Here is a 27217-nt window from a genome sequence, read left to right as displayed (position 1 = left end):
AAAAACTTGAGGCTGAAAGGTTTTAACAGTCATCCAAATGACTGAACGTAAACATTGCTACAGTAACATACCAGCTACTGTTGTTGACATTAGCTAGCTTGCCGTCCAAAATGGCGGATACCGGGGCGTCACGTGACCCTGTGACGTCAGGTGAAATACCTCAATAGGCATTTAAATTGGGTAGTGTCATTAATAATATCTCATCTCATTATCTGTAGCCGCTTTATCCTGTTCTACAGGGTCGCAGGCGAGCTGGAGCCTATCCCAGCTGACTACGGGCGAAAGGCGGGGTACACCCTGGACAAGTCGCCAGGTCATCACAGGGCTGACACATAGACACAGACAACCATTCACACTCACATTCACACCTACGGTCAATTTAGAGTCACCAGTTAACCTAACCTGCATGTCTTTGGACTGTGGGGGAAACCGGAGCACCCGGAGGAAACCCACACGGACACGGGGAGAACATGCAAACTCCGCACAGAAAGGCCCTCGCCGGCCACGGGGCTCGAACCCGGACCTTCTTGCTGTGAGGCGACAGTGCTAACCACTACACCACCGTGCTGCCCCATTAATAATATGAAAGAACAAATATTTTACTCCTAAATATGTCATTTGCGCTGTAATGAGGACTTTAGTTATTACATACCTATTACTGTATTATTAACATGTTTTATATGCATAATTAGTGTTATTCTAGCCACATTCACTGGATATGAGCAATCGCACACTCTGATTGGCTACTCTACTACTAGGATATCAGCTCATATACCATGAGTAGAGAAAAACAAAAATGGCGGCGCATTTTGCTGAACCAACCGAGGATGAAAGAAAAACTCTACTTGAAAACAACCCCCCCCCCCCCCCCCCCCCAAAAAAAAAACAAAAAACAAAAAGCAACAAAATATGGAATAGAAGTATTTTATTATTTTTTTAATTTTCAAGAATTATTATTATTATTGCATTTTTCACAAATTGCGCCTGTCATTTTGCCGGTTTGTTTACATTCTAAGCGGAAATTATTTTGTTGTACGTTTTGTATAAAGTTTTTAATTAATGAATTTGCAATAAAAAAAAAAGTTCCGTTTCTCAAAATCCAGTGACTGTGGATCGAATAAAACGGTTATTCCACTCAATCTCGTTGTACGTGGATTATAGCGCTATCAGCTCATGTACGACTCGATTTTGTGGAATAACTGTTAAATATACAGTACTGTGCAAAAGTCTTGGCCCCCTACTTTTTTTCATACAGACTTCGAGTCAAAACATGACAAAAACATTTTAGAGTTCCAAACGTTCGTTTTCCAGCGCAAAATTAAAGCAGCATATTCCATAAGAGAGCACTTTTCAGATGAAAAAACACATGCCCCTTTTCCACCAAAGCAGTTCCAGGGCTGGTTCGGGGCCAGTGCTTAGTTTGGAACCGGGTTTTCTGTTTCCACTGACAAAGAACTGGCTCTGGGGCCAGAAAAACCGGTTCCAGGCTAGCACCAACTCTCTGCTGGGCCAGAGGAAAGAACCGCTTACGTCAGCGGGGGGGCGGAGTTGTTAAGACCAACAACAATAACAAGACCGCGAAAGATCGCCATTTTTAAGCGACGAGAAGCCGCAGCTGTACAAACGCGAAGTCATCCATTATTATTATTGTTGTTGTTGCTGCTGCTGCTTCTTCCGTGTTGTTTTTGCTTCGATATTCGCGCCAAGGTTTATGCAAACGTAGCGACGTAACTGATGTATACAGCGACGTAACTGACGTGGCTTCCCTTAGCACCGCGAGCTATGGAAAAGCAAACTGGTTCTCAGCTGGCTCGCAAGTTGAACGAGGTGTGAACCAGCACCAGCACTGGAACTGATTTGGTGGAAAAGGGGTAAGAGAGTTGGTGCTAGCCTGGAACCGTTTTTTCTGGCCCCAGAGCCAGTTCTTTGTCAGTGGAAACAGAAAACCCGGTTCCAAACTAAGCACTGGCCCCGAACCAGCCCTGGAACTGCTTTGGTGGAAAAGGGGTAACAATGAAGGCTACTGGAAAACTTTTGGTGTAAAATGAAGAAGCGAGTGTGACAGTGTCCAGAGGAACTGCGGCTGGTTCTGTAAGATGCTCAGTAAAACCTACAGCTCATTTCCGCATAAAACTGACCTCACTGGGCCTGAGAACACTTTTTTTTTTTGAAGCAAAGGGAATTTCATCTCGCACCAAATATCGACTTTGCTTAATTTATTATAGCTTACTGATTACTGTTGATAGTATTTTTTTTTTAAATCTTGAAACATTTCATTATTTTTTAAGCCATTTTTGGTCCACAGCATTTCTTTGCATGCGTCTAAGACTTCTGCACAGAACTTACTGTATGTAGTGGTGGTGGTGTTGTTAACCCATCAGTCACTAAAGTGCTTCCCTATTTGTATATAATGACTTACAGGATACAAAGTATAGAGCTGAGCAGCTGAGGGTAGAACTCCTGGGATTTGAACCCAGAATTGTCCAATCTTCCAATCACGAGCTTAGAACGTTAACCACTGTGCTACCACTTTTCCCAAACTGCTATAAATATATGGAAAAACAGTATAGCGTAAGTATAGTACGAGGACGTGTTAACCAATACGCAGAACAGTGCAGATGTGAATAAATAAACATGCTGGATTGTGTAGCTATGCATTATATACTGTCGGGTCACTGGGTGCTTCTGTGTGTATAAATGTCAGCAGTGAGTGAGGTTTATTCTTAGATGCCTTCAGCTGAGACATGAACACTGGTGCCATTGTGTGTTAATGTATTTTAAACAGATATAAATCTGGTTTCACAGAGCATCTGGTTGAGACCGGAGGTGTGCATCAGGACTAGGATCTCGCGCAACACAAGTTGGTTTTTACTTTCATGCACGGTTGAGTGAGCATTCGGATATGAAGCTCAGTGAGCAAAGAAAGGCCACGTGTTAACGTGAAGTGTGTAATGCATCCTTAGGAACAGCCTGGTCAGGGATGCAGTGGGTTAAATCTGGATTGGGGAGGAAGCCCCATATTGGACAGATGGAGCCCCAGGCTGGATGATGGAAGCCCTAGGTTGGTCAGAAGAAGCTCCAAGCAGGACAAAAGGTCACATGTTTTTGACTACAGTGTTTTTAACATCTTGGTTTTGATCCCAGGCTCGAAACTTGCCATGAAACCATGGTCTGATTTTAGTTTTTAGAAAACATGGCATTCTAGAAGCTCCATGTACTCTACACTCAGAAGCTCCTTTAGTGTGTAAAAGCTGAAAAGACGAATATTTGAAAGACTGCTTCGATTATTTTCCTAGACGTTTGGCACTATAATAATAATTTAATACTTATTTTGCACAGATTAACATTTAAATATGATTGGGGGCGTCGTGGCTCAGGTGGATAAGGCGCCATACCATAAATCTGGGGACCCGGGTTTGATTCCGACCCGAGGCCATTTCCCGATCCCTCCCCGTCTCTCTCTCTCTCCCGCTCATTTCCTGTCTCTACACTGTTCTATCCAATAAAGGTGAAAAAAGCCCAAAAAAAATCTTAAAAAAAAATTTAAATATGATTACAGACGTTAACGAAACCACCAATAACGGCGTAGCTCACTCCGGCCCCGTCTAGTCCAGAAGGAACGATCTAAAGTGGGCCACCTTGCACAATAAATGTTGTAAGCTATATACACTATATACAGGTTATATATAGAAGCGATATCCACCCTCGGAATACCGACCTATTTACCAGAAAGAATCCAGAATGGTGAGGAACTGACTGAGAAGAAGCGATTTTTGTTGAACTCATTAAGGCTTAATTAGTCCATAACTTCATTAATAATTGTAATGAAGCAAATCTGTGTAGAAGTTCTATGCACCCTCGGTTCCCCTACCTTCATGCCAGAAAGAATCAAAATCAGTGAAGAACTGAGGGAGAAGAAGCGATTTGTGTAGAAACTGCTCGTTAGGGATTGATTAATTACTCCATATCTTCATTATTAATTGCAATTATGCAAATGTGGGTAGAAGCCATATGCACCCCAGGCAGACCCACCTTCCTGCCAAAAAGAATAAAAATCAGTGAAGAACTGAGAGAGGAGAAGTGATTTTCATGAAATGTAGACGACACCAGATGAACGCTGGGCAGACGACGCATGATGCTATAAGATCATCACCTGTCGGCCGGATGAGATAATAAATAGGTAAATTACAAAACGTATATTAAAATTCCGATACAATAATAATAATAATAAGTTAGATTTATATAGCGCCTTTCAAGAAACCCAAGGACGCTTTACAATTATAAACAAAGAAAAAAAAAACAATAAAAATAAATAAATAAATGAATAAATAATAATAAAAAATAAAAGTAAAAAGTCCACCAAGTAGAGGTCAAGATGTAATTCCCGTGGTGTAGCAGCCACAGTCCCACCAAAAGGCGCATGAAAACGAGTCCCACATCTCCAGCACAGCCGCCGTGACGCCGTCAGCCACATCGCTCGAACACCACGCCGTGGATCCACAAAGCGAGCAGAGAAGCTCCGCCATGCAGAGCGCTGGTGTGTCCCAAACCGCCTGCACAGCCGCCGCGACGCCACCGAGCAACATCGCTTGGAACATCACGCCAAGCGTTAAAGCACAGAGCGCCGGACAACCACGAATGTAAAATGAGCAACGAGCTCACTGCAATCCACAGCTGGGAGCGCAGGCATCGCCCACAGCAAACCAAGGCCTGGAGGGAACCGACGCCCAAAACTGGGTCCGGAGCTACACCACAACTGGCAGACAAAACACTCAAACAAACATCAAACCACACAAACACACACACAAAAAACAAAAAATGAAAATTGAAAAAGAAAGAAAATAAAATTAAAAAAAAAAAAGCTCTGGTGAGAAGCGGCAGCCAGAATGCGCACGATGTACTCTCAACCGGAAACGGAAACGAAAAAAAAAAAACTCACACACTTACAGGCTACTAGCAAGCCCTCGGATACAAAACATAAAATATCTAAAGCTAAACAAATTTATATTGCGTATTATCTAAAATAATGTATCTTGATTTATCTTTATCTTCATGTAAATATCACAGTTGCAAAACCAATTAATAAAATGTTTCAAAAAAAGAAAATCAGAATATGATGGAAATATCTCATAATAAAATATGAATTATATATCTAAATAAAATGTGGCTGTGTGATGCATCCTTCGTACCTGCCTGGTCAGGGTCACGGTGGCTTCAGATGAGGCTGAAGCGTAGCTCAGGTTGAGAAACTCGGACCTAAACGCTGCCATCATTTCTAATCCAGACGGGTTTTTTCAGTGTTTCCGGAGGTAGAGTGGTCGGGTTCATAGTTAATTTTTAAAAATAGGCCACACCCACTTTGGGTTTCAATCCAGACAGAGTGGTGTTGTGCTCCACTGTTTAGTAGCAGATGTATAACTTCAGCATTTCCACTGTTAAATATTTTCACATGAGAAAAGTGTTTGCAAACACGGCGTGGTAAAACGCTTCCCCAATAGGAACAGGCGGATAAATTACGAACGCGGTCGCAACGTTGCAGCCAAGTCGTTTTTTCCCATGTTCTTTTTGCTTTAATGGCGAGCACCAGGCTGATGTGCTGCTGTGGTTTAGCACAGCCCGTAATTAGAGACCGGGCTCAACATCGGCTGTTCCAAAGGAGTAAAGTCCAATTTGCAAAAGTCATTAAGCTCAGTTTATTTATTTATTTGTTTATTTATTTATTTATTTTTCTGTCCAATTTATCCATGCATTTATTCAGTTCAGTGGTGTGTGCATATACATAGATTTTGCACCAGTACTGCACCATTACTAACAATTACACTTATTGTACTCGCGCATTTTCACTCTATAGCACACACACACACACACTCAGTTCAATTTGTCTTCGCCTCCAGTATACCTGACTCGCCCCAGGACACATCACCGAGAGCACGAGGGAGGGCAAGTCCACTTGTCTGCATTTTACACATGATATATGCGTCAGTGTGGCAGAAAACGTGTTAAAACAATATTTCCAAACGTTGTAAATGGGTTTGGAGAGCGTTTATCAGGGAACGATGTCTGCGCTCCAGTCTAATTTATGAAGGGGTGTAAAACTCAGGACTGTCTCCTGATATTATTGTAGCCGTATTTCAAATCTCGAAGCTTTCACGAAGAACATGTAGCAGCTTAAGTCATAATAATCTCTCTCTCTCTGTGTGTCTGTCTCTGTCTGCATGCTGGGCTCTATCTGAGACGTGTGTTCAGACACTAACTCTTGCTGCCTGGTGTTAATGGTGTAGAACCCAGTCCCCTACACTTGAGCAGAGGAAATTAAGCGTTGAGAAGAAAGTATTTTACCCTGGAAAAGCCATTAGAGACCAGTCTGAGCTTTGCTCCTGTCCTCATCGGCTTTACAAGCAACAAATACGGCCCTCGTACAATATTTTGTACACTATTTATTCCAACCAAGAAAGGAACTTGTAATATTTATTAGAATATTTCATAAAAATATGAAAGCACGTCGAACGATCGGTTCAGCCCAGTATTATATTTTTACGAGCGTCTGTATGTTCAAAAGCAGACTGTTAGTCCTTTTTTTTTTTCATAAAAGTGTTTTATTTGTGCCCGGTGCTTTTTCTGCTGAACCGTTAATTAAAAGGATTTTTCAGAACTATGGTCAATGCTGAAGGCACACTTTGCACATTGCTTTTATTACAATAAAATGTACAGTACAATGGTTAGGATATTGAGAAGTAATATGGATAAGACAATACCCAGGAAGTCCTGCCAGACAGAGGAAACGCCGGACCAGACAGTTTAAGCCTCAGGGTGGATGGATAGGCTGGATGGAGGAAGCACAAGCCTGGGCAAATGAATCCCCAGATTGGATGAAGCAAGCTGTGGGACCCATAGAAATAGCCCCATGTAGGATAGAAGAAGCCCCAGGTTGAAGCCCTGTGATGGACAGAAGAAGCCCCAGGTTGAAGCCCATGCTGGACAGAAGAAGCCCAGGTTGAAGCCCATGCTGGACAGAAGAAGCCCCAGGTTGAAGCCCATGCTGGACAGAAGAAGCCCAGGTTGAAGCCCATGCTGGACAGAAGAAGCCCCAGGTTGAAGCCCTGTGATGGACAGAAGAAGCCCCAGGTTGAAGCCCTGTGATGGACAGAAGAAGCCCCAGGTTGAAGCCCTGTGATGGACAAAAGAAGCCCCAGGTTGAAGCCCTGTGATGGACAGAAGAAGCCCCAGGTTGAAGCCCTGTGATGGACAAAAGAAGCCCCAGGTTGAAGCCCATGCTGGACAGAAGAAACCCCAGGTTGAAGCCCATGCTGGACAGAAGAAGCCCCAGGTTGAAGCCTATGCTGGACAGAAGAAGCCCTGGGATAGACAGTACAAGCCCCATGCTGGACAGATGGATTATGCTGTGGGCTGGACAGATGAAGCCCCAGGATGAACCTTGGGCCAGACAGAGGAACTACTGGGGTGCATGGCTTAAACCATGGAGGGAAGAAGTCCCAGGTCAGAGTGAAGAAACCTTGGGCCAGGTTGAGGAAGGCCAAAAGATCAAGCCCTCAGTTGGGAGAATGAAACTCCAGGTACATGGAGCTGTACTAAGCCTCATGTTAGAAGGAGGAAGCCTTATGCTTGATGTAGAAAGCCTCTGGCTGGACACAGGAAACTCTGGGCTTGTCTGAGGAAGCTCCAGTCTGACTACAGTGTTTTTGACATTTTGGTTTTGACTCCAGGCTGTAAACATGTCATGAAATCATGTTCTGATTTTAGTTTTTAGAAAACAAGAAAAGCTTTCTAGAAGCCCCATTTACTCTACACTCAGAAGCTCATTTAGTTTGTAAAAGCTGGAATGAAAAATATTCGAACGTTTGAATGAAATTTGTCATATTTATATGAAGTAATTGGAATCTCTCGGTTTCATTCAGATGGAGCACAGAAACAAGTTCTCCGCCTGTTGCTACTGCGGCGCTGCAGATTATTTGCTCAACCCATAAATCCTCAGAGACAGCTTCACTCAACGTTCTGTAGAATAGAACCAAAGCATTTTTTTAGGGAATTGAATGGAAGTAAATTACACAATGCAGATGGTAATGCTCAGGCATTTCCATGTGAGGGGATTTCAGCAGTGCCGGTTGCCAGATCCTGTGTTCTGCTGTGTATTTTGTGGTGGTTTGAAAGAATTAATGAGAAAAAGATTGCAGAGGCCCAGCGCTGCCTTGCGAACTTCTGAACGTTGATACTACTTCTGTTTTTCAGAGTCTGTTTGTTTTCACTGTTGTGTTCATGTTGAGAACTCAAAACAGGCTTTCGTTATGAGAGAGAGAGAGAGAGATGGATGGCGATGGCTAGACACAGAGTCGATGTAAAGCATGAGGCATGTTCAGGTTCTGTGTTGTTTCTCTTGCTCATGCTGAGTGGAGAGCAGGTTCAGACTGTTGGATTATGAAGAACAGATGACACACTAACACACACTCGGGCTGTTTACGATCCTCTCTCTCTCTCACACTGAGAGGAATGAGGAATGTGGAGCTTCTCAGGTGTGTCCACATGTGTGTACCATTTTACAGGAGAACGTCTACATTTTTAGAAAGAGAAAAACAAAAGGTTCCTCGGTGGTTCCTTGGTTGGGTAACAGTTCTGGATATCTAAATCTTTTTATCTGGCTAGTTTTGTAGCTAGCTATTTGTATGGCCAAAAACTAGAGGTCATCTGCATATGGTTTTTGTCCGATAGTAAGTATTGCATCTCAGTGTTTGGGTGTTTTTTGTTTTCCCCCTCTGGCTAGTTATCTCACTAATTATTTATGTAGCCAAAATAGCCAAAGAACATCCATGTAGTTTGTGTCTAGCTAGTTGTACAGCTAGTTAGTTAGCTATTTTAGGTGGGGTTTACATTAGACCGTATCAGCGGATCATCAGATTAACGTTTTTAAAACGATTAGTGTGCACACAGCAACACCAATACACGATTCGCGTGCACACAGCAACGCCAATACACGGATACGCTCGGCTCCGCAGGCATCCTGCGCTCCAAATCACTCCGCCCTGGACAGTGAGTGCCCTCTGGAGGGTGCGCACTCCGGCCCTGCCTGCGCAGCTCACAGAGCGCGCGAGTGAAGCGCACGAGCTGTGATTCGGGACTGAGCCGCTGTGTGTGTGATCCCAGCGCATATCACTTACCACTTGCAAGTGGAAGGATGGCAAGCCTAAAGACCATCATAACTACACAATGGGCAGTATTTGCATCAGTATTTGCAGTATTTTCATACTTTTATACTCTTTAATGAAAGGTGATACAAGGCGGAAGTCCGCGCCGTTTTTCAGCAGTCGCGTCACATGACCAACGCCAGCGAATCAGGAAGGTGGATGTCACAGTGACGTTGTCCAATGACGACGCCAGCTAGAGCTCAGCACAGCGTATTCTCGATGTTTACACAGCACCGGACCAGACACGATCTGGATTGAATACGTGGACGCTGGCGGATTCCCGTTTCCCGGCGTTTCCGGGCGTTTTAATGTAAACGGACAGTGCATCCGCGAAGAAAACGAGACAGATACGGTCTAATGTAAACTTGGCCTTAGTTAGTTATCCAGCTGTTGATATATTAAGCAATGCCAGAGGACATCTGCATGTTGTTAATTTCCAAAATGTTATCCCCCATTCGGTCACCTGCTAAATCCCACCCACCAACCAGCTATATCGCACGCTAACGAAAGCGCTGTCTCCCCTCCTCCACATACATAAGCTCACAGATGCCCACAATTGACTAATGTAATTATGATTGACAGGGGAGAGAGAGTATGCCCCTCCCACCCAGAGAGCATAATTTTGGTTTGTTTTCTTTCTTCAGTGCACAAAGTTCAGGTTCCTGGAAAAACTCCTAGATTTCTGAAAAGGTCCTAAGAGTGAAAGCAATCTAAAGTTCCTGGGTTCCTTATATATATATATATATATATATATATATATATATATATATATATATTAGTGCTGTCAAGCGATTAAAATATTTAATCATAATTAATGTCGCGACTGTCATAGTTAACTCGCGATTAATCGCAATTTAATCGCACATTTTTGTCACATGAAAAACCATGTAATTCTCTTATCAGCATAAAAAAGTGAATGGGCTTGCTCACCGTTCGAACTACGGGGGTACACGGAGGAGCCGAGATCCCCTGAAACAGACATGAGATCCCTTGAAAACATGATTTGGGAAATGTTGGGGGGTCTCTAAAATATTGGCAAAATGATGTTTATTGACATAGCAATCGTGTGTAACAGGAAGCATTTGCATATCCGAAGTGAGCGCGCGATGGAGATCCGCACTCTGAGACAAGCGCAAGCACCCCCCCAAGGGAAAAAAAAGGGACCCCTCGAAAATATCGGCATAGTTCGAACACTGGTTGTACCAATGTTTTTTTTTTTTATTGCAGAGCATAACACGTCTTGTCACAGCCACTGCAAAGTGGGGCTGGAGCCGCCAATGGGAAAACGAAACCTAAGCCGAGCACCGTGGCTCTTCGGGGGAGGGCAGAGGACTCTGGCTGTGCGGGGCGTGGCATCATGTCACAGAGCGTTAATCTCGCGATAAAAAAATTATCGCCGTTAAAATTGAGTCAAGTTAACGTGTTAATAACGCGACATTTTTGACAGCACTAATATATATATATTTTCCTTGCTGTACCAGAAGCCCACCTGGGTTCCAGAAAAAGTTGTTAGCTTCATGAAAAAAATCCTGCAGTGAAACTGCGGAAATTCCTGCAAAGGTTCCTCTGTTCCTTGAAAGGTTTCTGAAAAGGTTCTTGCAGTAGAAATGTATAAGGCGTGTGGGCTGTGTAGGCGGGGCTACGGTCCTGAAGGGAGTTAAAAATAGCAGAGCTGTGCTGAAGGGAGCAGTAAAGGAGGTATGGAGAGGAGAGGGGGATGGAGTGTAAGGGTGTTGACTGCAGGCTTGTACAGAGTGATGAGGGCTCGAGTATGGGAAGTTGCCCTAATGGCTCTCAGGTGTACCCCAGAAGGCTTTAGAGCGATTTAAGCCCCTCTCTCCAGGAAACAGCAACATACCACCCTCGCACTTAACACCATGACACCTCTATGCGTGACAGAATGTGTGTGTGTGTGTGTGTGTGTGTGTGTGTGTGTGTGCACACATGTTCACACAGGGCTTGGGGAAACATGTCTGCATTTACACAGAGGTCAGGCTCTTTCAGCCAACTCCAGCAAACACAAGACGGAGGAGATAAGGGAAATAAGATCAGAAGAGGTGTTGTGTTTGTGTTGTATAAGTCGTGTGTTCTGGAGAGGCCCCGAGCGACCCGCTGAGGGAGCCCCCTGTTTGGCTCCGGCTGAATAACACACTCTGAACGCTGGCACGCAGGCCCTGGCATCCTCCAGCCACTCACAAAAGAAGCCTGTCTGAGCTGGCCGGCACGTCTCCGCAGCCTCGTGTGTTCACGTCCGATTGCCTCTCTGACATGCTCTCGATGCTATTTTACACTCGATCTGGAAATGACTCCAGCTGAAACCGTTAACCGATCCACAGTGCTTCGGAGCAGACACAAAGAAGCTGGCAGTAGCGTTTCTAAATAAAGCAGCCCAAAAAAGTTCCCGGCTCAAGTCTATTATTTTCTCTTGATTAAATCCAGGAATCTGGTTCAGGCTCACAAGATAGAAGATTTGACTTCCAACGCTTACGCTTTCCTTTCACTATTTATCTTTGAGCAGGGAATTCTGGGAATGTCTCACCTCTCTCTCTGCCTTGGCACCGTGTCGACCGCATAAATGCGTGCAGCAGCTCAGCGAATGTGTGCCTAACGCAGAAGCAGTCAGAGTTCAGCCCCGAGCCTTGCCCTCACACGAATGACGTGAACGCAAAGATAACACAGAGCACAGAAGCTCTCAATTACATACACACAAACACATGGAGTTTCTCATTCCCTGCAGGATTCATCAACCAGTCAGCTATAACACGACTGATTTCATGAACGAATCAGGCCTCCTGAGACGGCTATTTCAAATCTTATAGTGTGTGTGGGTATAGAGATGTTTATAGAAAGCCTGTCGTAGGTTCTAGAACAGCTGTGTGAAAATGTTATTTCTTGATTCTCAGATTAAAGACAGAACCTGATTTGATAGTGTACACTAAATCTCCTCAAGGACCGAATACAGTGGTGACACTGATTCAGGCAAAGTCAGATTAAAATTTCCTGCTTGGGATTGGGCAAGAAGAGTGTGGGAATGATGGGATGGGAATGATGGTATCAATAGGATGGGATGGGAAGATAGATGGATAGAGTGTTGGATGTATGGGTTGCATGGATGGGATGGATCAACCTTTGAGATGGATGGATAGGATGGTATGAATGGTAGGATGGATGGATGGATGGATGGATGGCATGGATTGGATGGATAGGTAGGATGGGTAGATGAGATGGATGGACAGGATGGTAGGATGGATGGGTGGCATGGATTGGATGGATAGGTAGGATGGGTAGATGAGAGATGGATAGGATGGTATGAATGGTGGGATGGATGGCTGGGTGGGTGATAGGGATTGAATGGATTGACCTTTTGAGATGGGTTGGATGGATGGCTAGATGGTATGTATGTATGTGTGTGTGTGTGTGTGTATGTGTATATATATATATATATATATATATATATATATATATGTATTAGCTAATCCTAGGCTAAAAACTCAGTCCTGTTACTTTCAGTCCTGTTACTCATATAAAGAGTATGCAGCCATCTTTGACTTCCAAGCCTTGTTAAAAAATAAATAACGTAGCCTGAGGTTGACCAATACACATTTTGAATAGTTAAATATGTGTGTTATTATAATCAGTGTTGAAAAGATATAACAAATTAAGTTTAATTTGGGAGTGGTACAACAAGCAAATGGCACCCATTCGGTGGAATGTCATGTCCCACACATTTTTATATATATATATATATATATATATATATATATATATATATATATATATATGCAGAGAGAGAGAGAGGATGATATGAAAAGTGGGATGGATGGATGGGTGATAGGGATCAGATGGATTGACCTTTGAGATGGACGTATAGGATGGTATGAGTGGTGGGATGGGTGGCATGGATTGGATGGATCAACCTTTGAGATGGATTGGACAGATAAGTAGGATAGACAGACGATATGAATGGATGTATAGGATAGTATGAATGGTGGAATGGATAGCTGGGTGATAGGGATTGGATGGATTGACCTTTGAGATGGATGTATAGGATTGTATGAGTGGTGGGATGGATTGGATGGATTAACCTTTGATGGATATGTAGGATGGATAGATGATATGGATGGATGTATAGAATAGTATGGATGGTGGGATGGATTGATGGGTGGTAGGGATTGTTGGGATGTATAGGATAGGATGATTGGTAGGATGACTGGGATTTGATAAGAAGGATGGAAATAGTGGGATCGGTGGATAGGGTGGATGGAAGAATGATCGGATGGGAAGTTTGGATGGAATGGGTTGATGGGATGGATCAGTGCGATGATGGGATGGAAGGATGGATTTTACTGATCCCAAAAAAAGAAATAGAGATGATAAAAGCACTGTATTTCACACACTACACATATTTACACGTGCAGTCTCTGATTCATAAACGGATCCACAGGTCCAAGTTCCTGATTTTTTTTTTTTCCTCGTAGGTTCCTTAAGAAGTTCCTGCAGTGTGCAGAAAAGTACCCATGTACCTAGTTTTCTAAAAAAAAAAATTCTCATGGTATTCCTGCACTTGAAGTTTTTAAATTTATTTCTGAAAAATTTCTTCCACGTTCTCCATGCCGATTAAAAAGCTGGGGGGGGAATCCTGCACTGAAAATGCATCCAAATTCCTGAAAAGGATCCTCCAGTGAAAATCCATCTAAGGTTATCGACCTTTGGGGGGAAAACAGTCGTTCGGGTCATGAAAAGGTCAAGAAGAATGAAGAGAGAGTTTGTATTTCACCACAATCTGCTGCCTGCCACTGGGCCTGTGTAGACGATGACATTTAAAAGGTCTGTGGTGCCAGTGTTGCTTTTTTCAGTAATTTGTGTTTATTTAGATCCGTGAGCACGGCCTCCTCTCCTCACCGCGCATGCAAATAAGAACGAAAGACAAGTATATTATACCGTGCCATGTTGCATAGCCACAGTGTGGCATTGGCACCCACTCGTCTCCTTTAACGTTCACATCATCTGACAGTATAATAAGTAACCGTTTCTGCACAGTAAAAAGCAAAAGCTTTTAATGTGTTATTTTACGTAGCCAGACTGTTCCGGAAAGTGGTCTCTTCTGGAGTTTAGCTGGCCGGGTGTGGAGAGGAGCGATCAAACACGCACGGCTTATAATCATGCCAAAATGGAAGGGTCCGATTTGACTCGTGCGCTTCGAAAGGCGCGGAGTCAGGGATGGTTTGTTTTGTTGTTGGTGTTTTTAATCCTGGACATTAATGCAGCTGCTGGATGGAAATAGAAAACATTACAATGTGTAATTGGTATATTGTCAACATCAAGATGTTCACTTACTGTAGCTACTTACCGCTAGCCACCGCTTTCCCTTTTATATTTTATAGCTTTTAAAGGGAGGCTATTTTTACTGCTATAAATTATCCATTATTACACAAGGACCAAAAAAAGGAAGGTCAGAGGTTTGAGAAATATTTATACACACTCACTGAGCGTGTAATATGCTTGTTTGGAATAAATTTAGACGCTTGTAGAGTGTGTGTGTAGAAGGCATTTTTACACACACACACATGGAGAAGCCGTAATGCACTTGAATAAGGGCCCGGTTCCACAACACTGATAACTCTAACTATACCTACCATATAACTACAGCTACCTCTGGCTGAGTTTAGTTCCCGTCTGGAGCAGAAACACCACGAATATAATCCCGACTATAATATCACTCGGTCCTGACACTCGGGGAAATAAACGCATGCAACTTAGGAATTGTCATGGAAGTTTTTTCCAAGTAGTAGCACATTATTCCGGGTCGTACTGTACAGCTCGGACTTCAAAACAACCCATGTACACACTCCAGTGGTTGATAAAATACGGATAGGTCACGGATTACAGAAATATAATAAAAAAGGATAAAAATACAGAGTGGTTACGGATTTTAATACGGACGCGTCACGGATGCTAATAATTTGCGGATCGGTCACGGACGTTTCAGGATATTATAGATTTGTTACAGATTTCATATAAATTGGATAAGAAATTAAGAAGTCTAAAACCACGTGGTCCGCCTCTCGATCGGGAGATTGCGAGTTCTACTCACGGTCAGGTCATACCAAAGACCATCATGAAAATGGTGCCTACTGCCATCTGGCAAGGCACGCTGCAATACAGATGCGAGTGTGGAGTCAAACTCTCGCGGTTACCAGAGGACACGCCCCTACTGTAACCCTAGCGATGTAATATAGGCGAGAGGCCGAGGGCTACGAAACGGAGATCAGCGCCGCCAAGCGCACCATTGAACGGTGCAAGAAGGACTTTGATTTACTTTATTAATTTACGATTGATATTTCGCAGAAGAATATCACACATCCATCCATGAATAAAAGATCCGTGCTTTGTGTTTTATAGTTTCTCTTTTCCGTGACTTCGTGATGCAACAAGGATGTACAAAGACGCCCGGGGAAAAACAGCACGTGCTCAGACAACGTCACATGTAAACGATTACCTGATTGGTCAGATGTTTATGGGATCAGGTCCAGAAGCGACCTCAGCGATACGGATAAACCCGGGCATGGGCTACAGGGATCGTTATCACTCTGGTGTGAGCGCCGACCACATAAACTGCAGGGGACCGATTTATTTATAGTTATCGGTATTGTGGGACCGGGCCTTAATCCTTGTAGATTATTAGACAAAATTTTGCCCAAACGTTGATCACTTTCCTCCAACCGCACATCCTGAGGATTGTTCTTTCTCCCTTCTGTCTTTAAAATATCTAAAAACTTGAAGTTCCAGCTTTACCTCTGACTGCTCCCGGAGACTCCTTCTGTAAATGTTAAATAAGCCTCGTCTTACAGAAATATTCACATCAATAATTACGCACGCTTTCGTCCCTGTGAATGAGCTGTTACTACGGAAACGACAGCATTAGAGCAAGCACATTTAATATAATCCTGTAATCTGTGGTTAGAGAAAATGAATCGCCGCCTTCTGACCAATCAGAATCCAGAATTCAGCAGCGCCGTGGTGTAAACGTCGATACAGAACCCCAGGGCTTTAGTGTAGTGCTGCGTGTGTGATGTGTGCTATGAGGAAGCAGCGGTTATGGTTCTGACATGTCGGTTTGTGTCGCAGCCCCTCCTCCGCATGATGGGATCGACAGACGAGGCGCTGCAGGAGGCGGCAGCCAGCTGTGTGGCGAACATCCGGCGCCTGGCGCTGGCCTATGACAAGGCCAGGTACGGGTAATAAACACCAGCACGCGCGTCTGTTCCTGCAGAGCCGCTACAGCGCGAGCTGTGAATGGATAAATCTGACTGATGTGAAAATATTCATCTTTCAGTGTCGCCTCGTTGGAGTGAATAAATAAAATTGAACACTTCTGCAGCTTGTGATCGTATCAAGGGTTCAGTTCTTTCTTTAATCTGAAACACACACACACACACACACACCAGGACTTGCTCATTTTCTTGTGTACAGATAGCAGGAAGTGCCACTGTGTGTTCAACCACATCAGCACCTCTGTGTGACATCAGCGAACATCTGGATGTGGTTTGAGTCTCATTTACAAAAATATCGTAGCTGATTGATTGCAGAGTGTCTGAGTGGAGAGAGAGAGAGAGAGAGAGTGTGTTCTGTTCTTTTAGGTTTGTCTCCTAATGTTCATTCCTCTTACACACAGACTTTATCTCTCTGGTTCTGTCTCCCTTACTCTGCCTCTCTCATTCTGTTTCTGTTTTCTCATTCTCTCCATTACTATTTTCTTCTCTCTCTCTCATTATTTCTCTTTTTCTCTCACTCGGTCTCTCATAATGTTTTTCTCTGTCTTGCTCTACTTCTCTCTCAATTCAATTCATCTCTCTTTCCCCTGTTTCTCTTTTTCGCTGTTTATCACTGTCTCTCAATCTCTTTTATTTCACTCTTATTCTCTCCATTCCTCGGTCTCTCTCATTATTTCTCTCTGCTTCTCTGTCATTCTCACCATTTCTCTTTTTTTCTGTCTCTCGCTCTGTTTCTCTCTTTCTGTCTCACTCTACTTCTCTCTCAGTTCAGTTTCCCTCTGTCTTTCTCCCTCTCTTGTTTTCTCTTTTTCTTGTTCTACTCCTCCCTGTCTCAATTAAATCCCCCCCGGCTCACATGCCTTGTTCACACAGGGTGAGACACATAAGCAGCTCCAGTAGCACATAAACACACTTTTGCGTGTGTGTGTGTGTGTGCTGGGTGTGTTCTAGAGATGTTCTTGTTCATTTTTAACTGCTGCTCATAAACTCCTTCACTGTTGTTGTGCATGAGCACGATTTCCTTCAGAGAAACACCGCAGCACAACCCAAACACCAGCGAGCGTGACCTTAACTGTGACCTTAACCGTGAGGAGTCGAGCAGATGAGCATGTTACAGTATCACAGCGTCGTTAGTTGAAGTAGAGTGATGGAAGCTCCTGAATGTCCACACAGTCGAAGGCCAGGTAGAGCATCTCCACACCACACAGAAAACTCCACCCTGACGATCTGTGCGCGTCCATCACGCGTCCACAGTGTCCCTGCTTTCCCAGAACAGACTGCAGTAAACATAACGCGTGTAGAATAAATAAAACCCCAAATGGAAACTGTGAAGAATGGACTCGGATATATCTCCAACAAATACTGATATAACATGGAGCCATCATTCAGTCCCCATACCACACACAGGAATAGGCACTTCCTGACTGGAGTTCTTTAATGTATTGGCACCCTTCTGGTCTGTTCATCACTGCAAAGGGATCACCATGAAACCACCACGGAGCACTTTTAATTGGGTGGTGACTCGTTCTCAGTCGAGTATTTAATGCAGTTTTAATGCAGCGCACTCCATTAGACACGCCTTTATTGTTCAATCACAGTGAAGGTTAAAACTGGAGCCAAACAACCAACCTGTATTTCACTTCTAGAAACAAATCCGGTGATTTTTTGAGCACAAGTTGGTGACCGTCCTGGACCTGATGCAGCTTTACAGCTCACATCACAGCTGCAGGTTATGAGAGTTGAGAGGGCAGGATCACATGACTCACCGTTAGTGTGTGAAGACAGCAACTAATGACTGATCACCAGTGTTCCCAAAAAACAACCACTGGTCACCATTGTTCCCAACAACCAATCAATGTTCAATAACCAACCACTGATCACCACGGGCGCAGATAGAGGGGGGGACGGGTGGGATTCGTCCCACCCGTATTTAAATTCACCTCGCTCGGTCCCCCCCACTTATAGGGAGGAAAAAACGTCTATGCTGTCTTTCTTTGCATAAGGCAAACCTCACGGAAAAATCAAAAGACTAATTACCATTCGGTTTATTGAGGTGCACAGCAGTACAGACATAGTTGCAACAACTCACATAAAACAAAACAAAGGCTAATATTCAGTTGGTTGAGCTGCGCAGACTGCACAGGTTGCGAGCTCGAGCTTGGTTGCTATGGTTACCCACAACAAGTTTGACAGGCATATCGGGGACGGCTCCTAGTTCAGGACCCCAACACGGCATGATGAAGGGTGCCAAACCGAAAAGGCAAAAAACGATTGTATCGTTTTTTCAAAAAACAACGACTGTAAGTAAACTGTGCCTTACTTTATCATATCACCTTGCAATTTTTTGATAGTCTGTTCAAAGTAATGTCGTAGTGAAAGTAAAATCGTACGGAGTAGAGATGGTAGCCTCTTTCTTCCGGTGGTAGCCTGTAGATACAGTGCTCAGAAGGCAGTTTTAATGTTTAATCTGGCGTTCCCTGCCATAATTTCAACACAGGGTGGGGTTGGGGTTGGTTTGCTGGCAGCTTTGTCCCCCCCAGTTCAAAAAACGTATCTGCGCCCCTGCTGATCACCATTGTTCCCAACAACCAACCACTGTTCATTGTTCCCAACAACCAATGACTGACCACCGTTGTTCCCAAAAACCAACCACTGATCACCATTGTTCCCAACAGCCAATCACTGGTCACCAATGTTCCCAATCACCTGTCACCACTGTTCCCAACAACCAACCACTGATATCCAGTGACTACAATTAAATGTGCAAAAAAATCATTTTTTTGTCCTTATTCTAAAAAAGACAATATTCTTACATGTAAGGACATGGCTTACATTATTCTTACATGGCTAATTAACATTTCCCTGCAGCTGTGCATTCTCTGTCTACTTGGTTTGTGTGCGACACACCGCACTGAGTGTAAACAGGTAAGAGGCTGTGTGTCGCAAACTGCCATAAAAACCTCCACTGAGGCGCATATTCCAAATGTGCTGTATCCGTGTCCAAAGAATGCTCCGAAAACCCCAATATCAGCACAACTCACTCAATCGGAAAAGGCTAAACTTGGAATAAGGCCAAATTCTGAATATCCAAGTGGACTGTGCTGTTTACACGACCTGTATCAAATTCCCAATATTGTCATATTGGGAATAATAATAATGAATGTGGAATATTAGTGTGCATGTGAATGTACTGACTGTTCCCAACAACCAATCACTGATCTTTTCCAATAATACTGCTGGAGCTGATCCACCCCACACACACACGCACTCTAAACCATGCCAGCGTCAGCTGTATTGAAAATAAACCACCTCCCAAATCATTAAATGATAGACCAGTAACTGAATTTTCCTAACTGTAGCTTTTAGTTTTACAGGCTGCAATCAGCAACCCTGCTGCGGCAAGACTTCGCACCAAACGTCAGGGTTCCTGTTCGCGGAACTTAGGAGACGTAAGTTTCTCTTCGTCCAAACTTTTTACAGCTTTTACAGTGTTCCATTTAGCGTCGCGGTGCTGCTGAGTGCCGAGTCCTGAATGAGGCCAAGCTGATAAGGAGAGTGTATTATTAGCATAAAACTGAAAGCTAACATTAAGTTCGCAAATTGCATGTCCATAATTAGAGAATAAACCAGGGGGCCTAAAACAGAACCTTGTGGGACGCCGTGTTGCTTTTTGTTTTTTTTTTTGGCTTTAAAGACTCTCCATCGATGCTAAGTGTGTTGTTTTCAAGTCTGTCCAAAGAAATGTATAACCCTGTCTGAATATAGCAACAGTTTCGGTAGTGTTTTCATTTCCTGGACTGAAAATATCTTGTTTAAGCAGTACAGATCCGAAAGTAAATCACTGCAAATCATTTCCAGTGAATATGATTCTGACTGTACAATAAATCAGACGCTTTCAAAACAGTCAGCACAGATGTTATATTCCTCCCTCGTCTCGTCTCTCTCTCTCATTTGTTCTTTGTCTCTCTTCACTTCTCTGTTTTGAGGTTAGTGACTGGAAGGACATGCCTAACTACCATCATCAAACAAATGTAGCATGTTTGACTGAAGGACAGGAATTTATGAGATGCTGAGTGGAGTGTGTGGGCATGTTTTAGTCATCGGGACTGCGAACGTTAACACGATGGTTTGTCTGCTCGCTGTCTGCTCGCTCTCGGTTCTCCACAGCACCTAAACATGCAACATGCGCGCAAGCCTTCTTTCTCCAAACATGACGAGATGAATTATTACCAAAGAGGTTTTGTGTTTTTATTTCGTCTGACCTGTGTGTGTGTGTGTGTGTGTTTATATATGTACAGTACTGTACAAAAGTCTTAGGCCCTCTATTATTTTTTTCGTACAAACTTTGTTATAGATTTCTATTTTCAATTCATTACAAAAACATTTTAGAGTTCCAAATGTTCAGGGTTTTTCCCAGCACAAAATTAAATGTTACAGAAAAAAAAAATGTACCTGAGCAGCGTATTACACTTTTCAAGAGCGCACTTTTCACATGAAAAAAGAAAACATAATGAAGGCTGCTGGGTTTTGGTGTAAAATGAAGAAGTGAGTGTGACAGTCAAAGTGTCCAGAAGAATTGTGGCTGGTTCTGTAAAGCCTAGGTTACAACCGGACGTACGATTTTTTGGCTGTGCGATTTTTGGCGTTTCCCAAATCGCTGCGGTTTTTTTGTTCGTGGAGAAAGACGCACGTTGGCCGTAAGTTTGTCTTGCAACCTGAAAAAACCGTAAGCGCCCGTAGAGTTTGTTTGACATGACAAAGAACCTCTGCGGCCGGTCTATGGCTTGAAAATCAGCACGTCGCACGCGCGCCCTCCGTGCATTTCTTGCGTTTTTTGCACGTAGACCGGCCGTAGGAGCATGTACGGCCGGTTGTGACCGAGGCATAAGATGCTCAGGAAAACCTACAGATCATTTCCGCATAAAACTGCACTCACTGGACCTGAGACGGATATATATATATATATATATATGTGTGTGTTATTTACCAGCTGGGAGGTCCGTATGGTGAAATACCGTGACCGAGGTCTTGAAAGTACTGAGCGAGGCCCTCTGGGCCGAGGTCAGTATTCAAGGCCGAGGTCACTCACGGTATTTCACCATACGGACCGACCTTAAGCTGGTAAATAATATATTTATTTTTTTCTTTACCAAATTCTAACAGAAAACAAGAGTGCTCGAAAGGGAAAACCGAGCCGAGCCGCCATTTTGAATCCTCATTCATGGCTGTAATGCAAATGGCTTCCTCCTCGGTATACAAGTGCACTTCCATGGCAGGAAAAAAACTACATTTTGCCGCCTATGTAGTCCCCTATTTATACAAATAGGAGTCATTCAGGATTCAGCCATGTTTTTGCTCGGCGTTAGCAACAGTTAGAGGTTTTTAGCTTTCTCCTGAAATGTTTTCTTTTATTTCTTCTTCCTCAGGGGAGTAAAACTCGCTTTCGCTGTGAACACTGTCGTTATCGCTATCCATGCTGTAAAATTAATGCTATTCTCCTGAGAAATGCTGGCAAAAATTTATCAGATTTTTGATAATCTTATAAATAAATCTTATTAAAAAAAGATAAATGTTGACAAAAAATGCTACTATGTTTGTTGTTGTTGTGAACGAGCGAGTCGCCAGAGGTCCGTAACCGGGGTCCGTACCGTAGGATACAGACCCGCTCGCCAGCCAATCAGAGCGCAGGATTTGATGGAAACCGGACCGTGAAAAAAAAAAAAATATTATTTTAAAGCAAAGGGTCATCTTACACCAAATATTGACTTTTTTCATTTATTATGGCTTACTGATTACTGTTTATAGGATTTTTTTAATGTTGGACCATTTCATTTCATTATTTTTTTAAGTTCTTTTTGTTCGACAGAATTTCTTTACGTGCCTCAGACTTTTGCACAGAACTTACTGTCTATATATTGTTCCAAAAGAGTTCTGATTTGTCTGCTTGCCTTGAGACATGAGCTACTTTTTTAGTGTGAGATCTAATAAATGAGAAAATTGTGCTACAATTATTATTATTATTATTATTATTAGTTTATTGTCCTCTCTGTACCTGTAGCTGCTGCTGCTTTCAGGTCATCCTGCAACTCTTTTCCATTTTCCCAGTGACTGCTGGCTTCTCTCTTATCGTCCCCTTTTATCACAAATCTGAGAGTGTACTGGGAAATCTGGATTCGTGAACTTTCCTCTTGTGTACTGCATCATGGAACCAGTTGTACAGACAAGAGAAATTGGAAAAGAGTGTCAGGAGTGTTGTGTGACCGGAGAATAAGTGCGAGCGTGAAAGGACAGTGGTTAGACCAGCGATGCTGTATTCAGCAGAAACATGGCCTGTGAAGAAGGTTCGTGAGAAGAAGCTGGATACCATGGAAATGTGGATGTGCAGAGTGGCGAGAAGAGACAGGTTTAGAAACGAAAAATTACACGAGGGACAACGAAAGTGGGGAAGATATCCGAGAAAGTACAGGAAAGGAGGTTGTAGTGGTATGGTCATGTGATGAGGAGTATGTTGGGAGAAGATTGACATGGAGGTGGAAGGAAAAAGAAAAAGAGGAAGACTGAAACAAAGATGGTTAGAAAGTATTCGAATGGAGTTAAGAGAAAAAGACTTGTTTGGACAAGAAGTGAACAATCATGCAGGACGGAAGAGACTTGTCAAATCCATCGACCCCACAGAGACGTGGGAGAAGATGCCAGGAGAAGAAGACGAGTTGTACAGACGGGGATGTTTTTGCTATGGCTGGGTAGCTCCTTTACCTTCTCACTTACTTACATTATAGCAGCTATAAACAAACAAAAAAAAAATCAAACTATCAGTAAAGTTACAGCTTTGTCTGTGTTTTCAGTTACAGAACCTGAACCAGCAACATCAGTCCATCCATCCATCCATCCATCCATCCATCATCGATACCGCTTATCCTTCAGGATCACAGGAGAAACTGCAGCCAATCCCACCTGACTTGGGGTGAGAGTTGGGGGAAGTAGCAAAGGTGTGCTAAAAATCTTAAAACAATCATTATTTTCCAAAAACTTTCACTAGTTTTATTCAAAATGTAATTCGATTCAAAATGATGCTTATAATTTAAATGTTTTTTAAGTTACTGAGTTCATGTGACAAATCATCTAGGCTCATAAATATATTTCCATTTGAAAGAAATATGACCTCCAGCATGCACGGGGGCGGTTTGCAGTCGAGTGTGAAGCGGCTGGGATGAGAATCAGCACCTCCAAGTCCGAGGCCATGGTTCTCGACCGGAAAAGGGTGGCTTGCCCTCTCCAGGTTGGTGGAGAAGTCCTGCCTCAAGCGGAGGAGTTTAAGTATCTCGGGATCTTGTTCACGAGTGAGGGAAGGATGGAGCGTGAGATCGACAGGTGGATCGGTGCAGCCTCTGCAGTGATGCGGTCGCTTTACCGGTCCGTCGTGGTGAAGAAGGAGCTGAGCCAAAAGGCGAAGCTCTCAATTTACCGGTCGATCTACGTTCCGACTCTCACCTATGGTCATGAGCTTTGGGTAATGACCGAAAGAACAAGATCGCGGATACAAGCGGCCGAAATGAGTTTCCTTCGCAGGGTGGCTGGGCGCTCCCTTAGAGATAGGGTGAGAAGCACAGTCACTCGGGAGGAGCTCGGAGTAGAGCCGCTGCTCCTCCACATCGAGAGGAATCAGCTGAGGTGGCTCGGGCATCTCTTTCGGATGCCTCCTGGACGCCACCCTGGGGAGGTGTTCCAGGCATGCCCCCCCGGGAGGAGGCCCCGGGGAAGACCCAGGACACGCTGGAGGGACTATGTCTCTCGGCTGGCCTGGGAACGCCTCGGTGTTCTTCCCGAGGAGCTGGCCGAGGCGTCTGGGGAAAGGGAAGTTTGGGCTTCCATGCTTAGACTGCTGCCTCCGGGACAGCAAGCGGAAGAAGACGAGACGAGATGAAGACGAGAAATATGAATAACCTTGATATAAATACGAAACCTGAATTGTAAATTTAAAAAAGTGAAAGAGAAGGAAAGAAGACGGCCCGACTTGATACAGAGCCAACTTTACATTGCAAAAAATGGCCTTTCAAAAATAAGAAATAAAAGATTAAAACAAAGCATACTTGCTTGAATCAGGTGAAAAAAAATCTGCCAATGGAACGAGTCAAATTTGACTTGGTAAGATTTCTTAAAGTAAGATGAAAAATCTAACCTGTTTTTAGATGAAATAATTCCAAAATAAGATTGGGGAACTTATTATGCGAGATCTGATTAACTCAAAATAATCAAAATAGTTCTTATAACAAGATCGTACTTCTTACATTTAGCCATTTTTTTTTTAAAGATTTTTTTGGGCCTTTTCCACCTTTATTGGATAGGACAGTGTAGAGACAGGAAATGAGCGGGAGAGAGATTGGGAAATGACCTCAGGTCGGAATCGAACCCGGGTCCCTGGATTTATGGTATGGCGCCCTATCCACCTGAGCCACGACAGTGCATTTTAGGGGCACTAGATTCAAAGATTTCAGTAAAGTTCATTTATTCCCAAAACAAGCATACGGTACTTTGGGTTTTTTTTTTCTTGAAACAAGATGAACCGCATTTGACAAATGTCCAGAATGTCTTACTTGTTTTAAAAAACCCTTGTTTTATTTTCAAAGGTGCTCCAAACAAGACTTTTTCACGACATTTTGTCTAGACAAGATTTTCAAGATGGACTGTCTAAAAACTAGCCTTTCTAGCTAAATGAGGTTTTGCTTGTTGGACAATTATGTCTTATAATAAGGGTGGCGAGATGTTTTGACTTGAAAATAGACAAATAAACTTCCTAAGATTTTTATTTTTTGCAGTGTAAGAGTCTCATCTTTCATCCTCATCAAGAACGTGTTGGAAGAACGAATCCAAGAGTGAATGCTTTCCTCTTCGATTTTAAGATTTTGTGTGCGCGCTAGCACATGATTAGTCCTGAAAATAAAAACATGTTGTTTTTTTTTTAATGTGGCAGGATCCCACAGCTCCTCAATAGGGTTGAAATATTTTATAAAAAAGCTCACGGCTAGTAAAAATCTGGTCCAAATATCAGAAGTGGCTTTTCCTCACCAGAGTCAGAGAGGGCGGTGTGTTACTAAACTCCAAAAAGAGCACGCTGCATCGTAGTCATTAAACACACACACACGAGCTTAGGCAAACCGTAACTTATTATTATTATTATTATTAAACTGATCAGGGCCCAAGAGCTCTCACTCCACCCCCATATCTCACCAGTTTTCTAATCTCACACACTCGGCACCTACACACACTTAGTGTTGTTTGATTTTGTCTCTCTATCTCTTGCACTTATTCTCTCTCTCTCTTGCACCGTGGTTTTATTAGCTCTAATTAATTCTGACTTTCCCATCCATAAAATGTAAATAAGAAGCTTGCTTACGTGCTTAGGAATAAAACGCCGTGCCGTGCTGTTACTGAAAACTAATCACCGATGGGGTGGTGTGACGAAGCAGAGTTACTCATACCACCCTGATGGTGATTAATTCCCAATAGTATCGACACGCAGGTGATTATAGGAAATCGTGCGCTCTGATTGGTCGAGAGATTCAGACTGTTTCTCGATAACCACCTCGAGCGACTCGGCAAAACGGCGTCCGATCGCTTCGTCACTGTAAGTGAGGGAGAATTACAGATGATGAAAGAATGCTGTTCCTGAATAAAAGCGCTAAAGACGCTCTGAAGTTTGGTCTAAAACTATTTAAAGTGAAGGTGGGGTTGGGATTTATTTTATCGATTTCAAAACAAAGGGTTTTATGTGAGTCGGCGTTGATAAGTGGCACGAGTCTGCGCCGCAAGGTTATTACATTTACATGAAGATTTTGAAGTTTGAAAAAAAAGATTTTTAATAGGATTTTTTTTCTTGTTTTTTGAAATATTTATTCCACGAAATCGAGTCGTCCATGAGCTGATAGGTGACGAGTCGCGTAGCACCAAGTTGTCTATAAGTCATGTACGACGAGATTGAGTGGAATAACTGTTTTAGTCTATCGACGTTCACTGGATTTTGAGAAACGGAGCATTTTTATTTTTATTTTTTGCAAATCCGACAAAATAATTTCCGCTTAGAATGTAAACAAACCGGCGAAATGACAGCAGCAATTTGTGAAAAATGTGGTGATGATGATAATGCTTTAATTTTTTTTTTTAAGTACATTCTTACCATCAAATACTTTTATTCCATATTTTGTTGCTTTTTTTTGTACTTTTTGAGTTTTTATTTCGTCCTCGGTTGGTTCAGCAACGCGCTCCGCCATTTTTGTTTTTCTCTACTCACGGTATATGAGCTAATAGCCTAGTAGTAGAGTAGCCAATCAGAGCGCACGATTGCTCATATCCAGTGAATATGAATAAAATAATCACCTGTGTATTTATACTAAATCAGTTATCCACCTCGACATCATCTCGCTTATGATCAGTGTTGGGCACGTTACTTTCAAAAAGTAATTAGTTATAGTTACTAGTTACTTTTCCCAAAAAGTAACTGAGTTAGTAACGGAGTTACTTTGTCATAAAAGTAACTAATTACCAGGGAAAGTAATTATTACATTACATTTTGTTCCCGCCCCCCCAAAAAAACAAAATCAAATTCAATTAGTGTAATCACAATAAAAGTGAATGTTAAATGTGTTTAATGACTGAAATGGACACTTAACAGAACCAGTTAGTAATGTTATCTACACTATATTAATATTTTTGTGGGACAATGTGAGATAAGACATATATCAAATGTAA

At 42.9% G+C, this 27217-nt stretch overlaps 2 protein-coding genes across 2 annotated transcripts in view; both read left to right on the top strand.

The window, feature by feature from the left end:
* The window catches only part of odad2 (outer dynein arm docking complex subunit 2), a 178544-nt gene extending 162012 nt beyond the window's left edge, over positions 1-16532 (top strand). The window contains exon 19 of the mRNA XM_060938718.1: positions 16326-16532. Within this exon, the coding sequence (XP_060794701.1) occupies positions 16326-16439 (114 nt within the window). The 3' untranslated portion in view covers positions 16440-16532. The remainder of the gene's footprint in view (positions 1-16325) is intronic.
* A 6105-nt stretch (positions 16533-22637) lies between these two features.
* Positions 22638-27217, top strand: part of mkxa (mohawk homeobox a) — an 86760-nt gene continuing 82180 nt past the window's right edge. Inside the window, exons 1-2 of the mRNA XM_060939195.1 lie at positions 22638-23214; positions 23317-23460. The gene's annotated coding sequence lies outside the window, so the exon portion shown is untranslated. The remainder of the gene's footprint in view (positions 23215-23316; positions 23461-27217) is intronic.

The sequence above is a fragment of the Neoarius graeffei genome, chromosome 14 (assembly GCF_027579695.1).
Source record: "Neoarius graeffei isolate fNeoGra1 chromosome 14, fNeoGra1.pri, whole genome shotgun sequence".
Lineage (NCBI taxonomy): Eukaryota > Metazoa > Chordata > Actinopteri > Siluriformes > Ariidae > Neoarius > Neoarius graeffei.
Note: the sequence above shows the minus strand (reverse complement) of the source record. Positions and strands in the feature narration are given on the sequence as shown.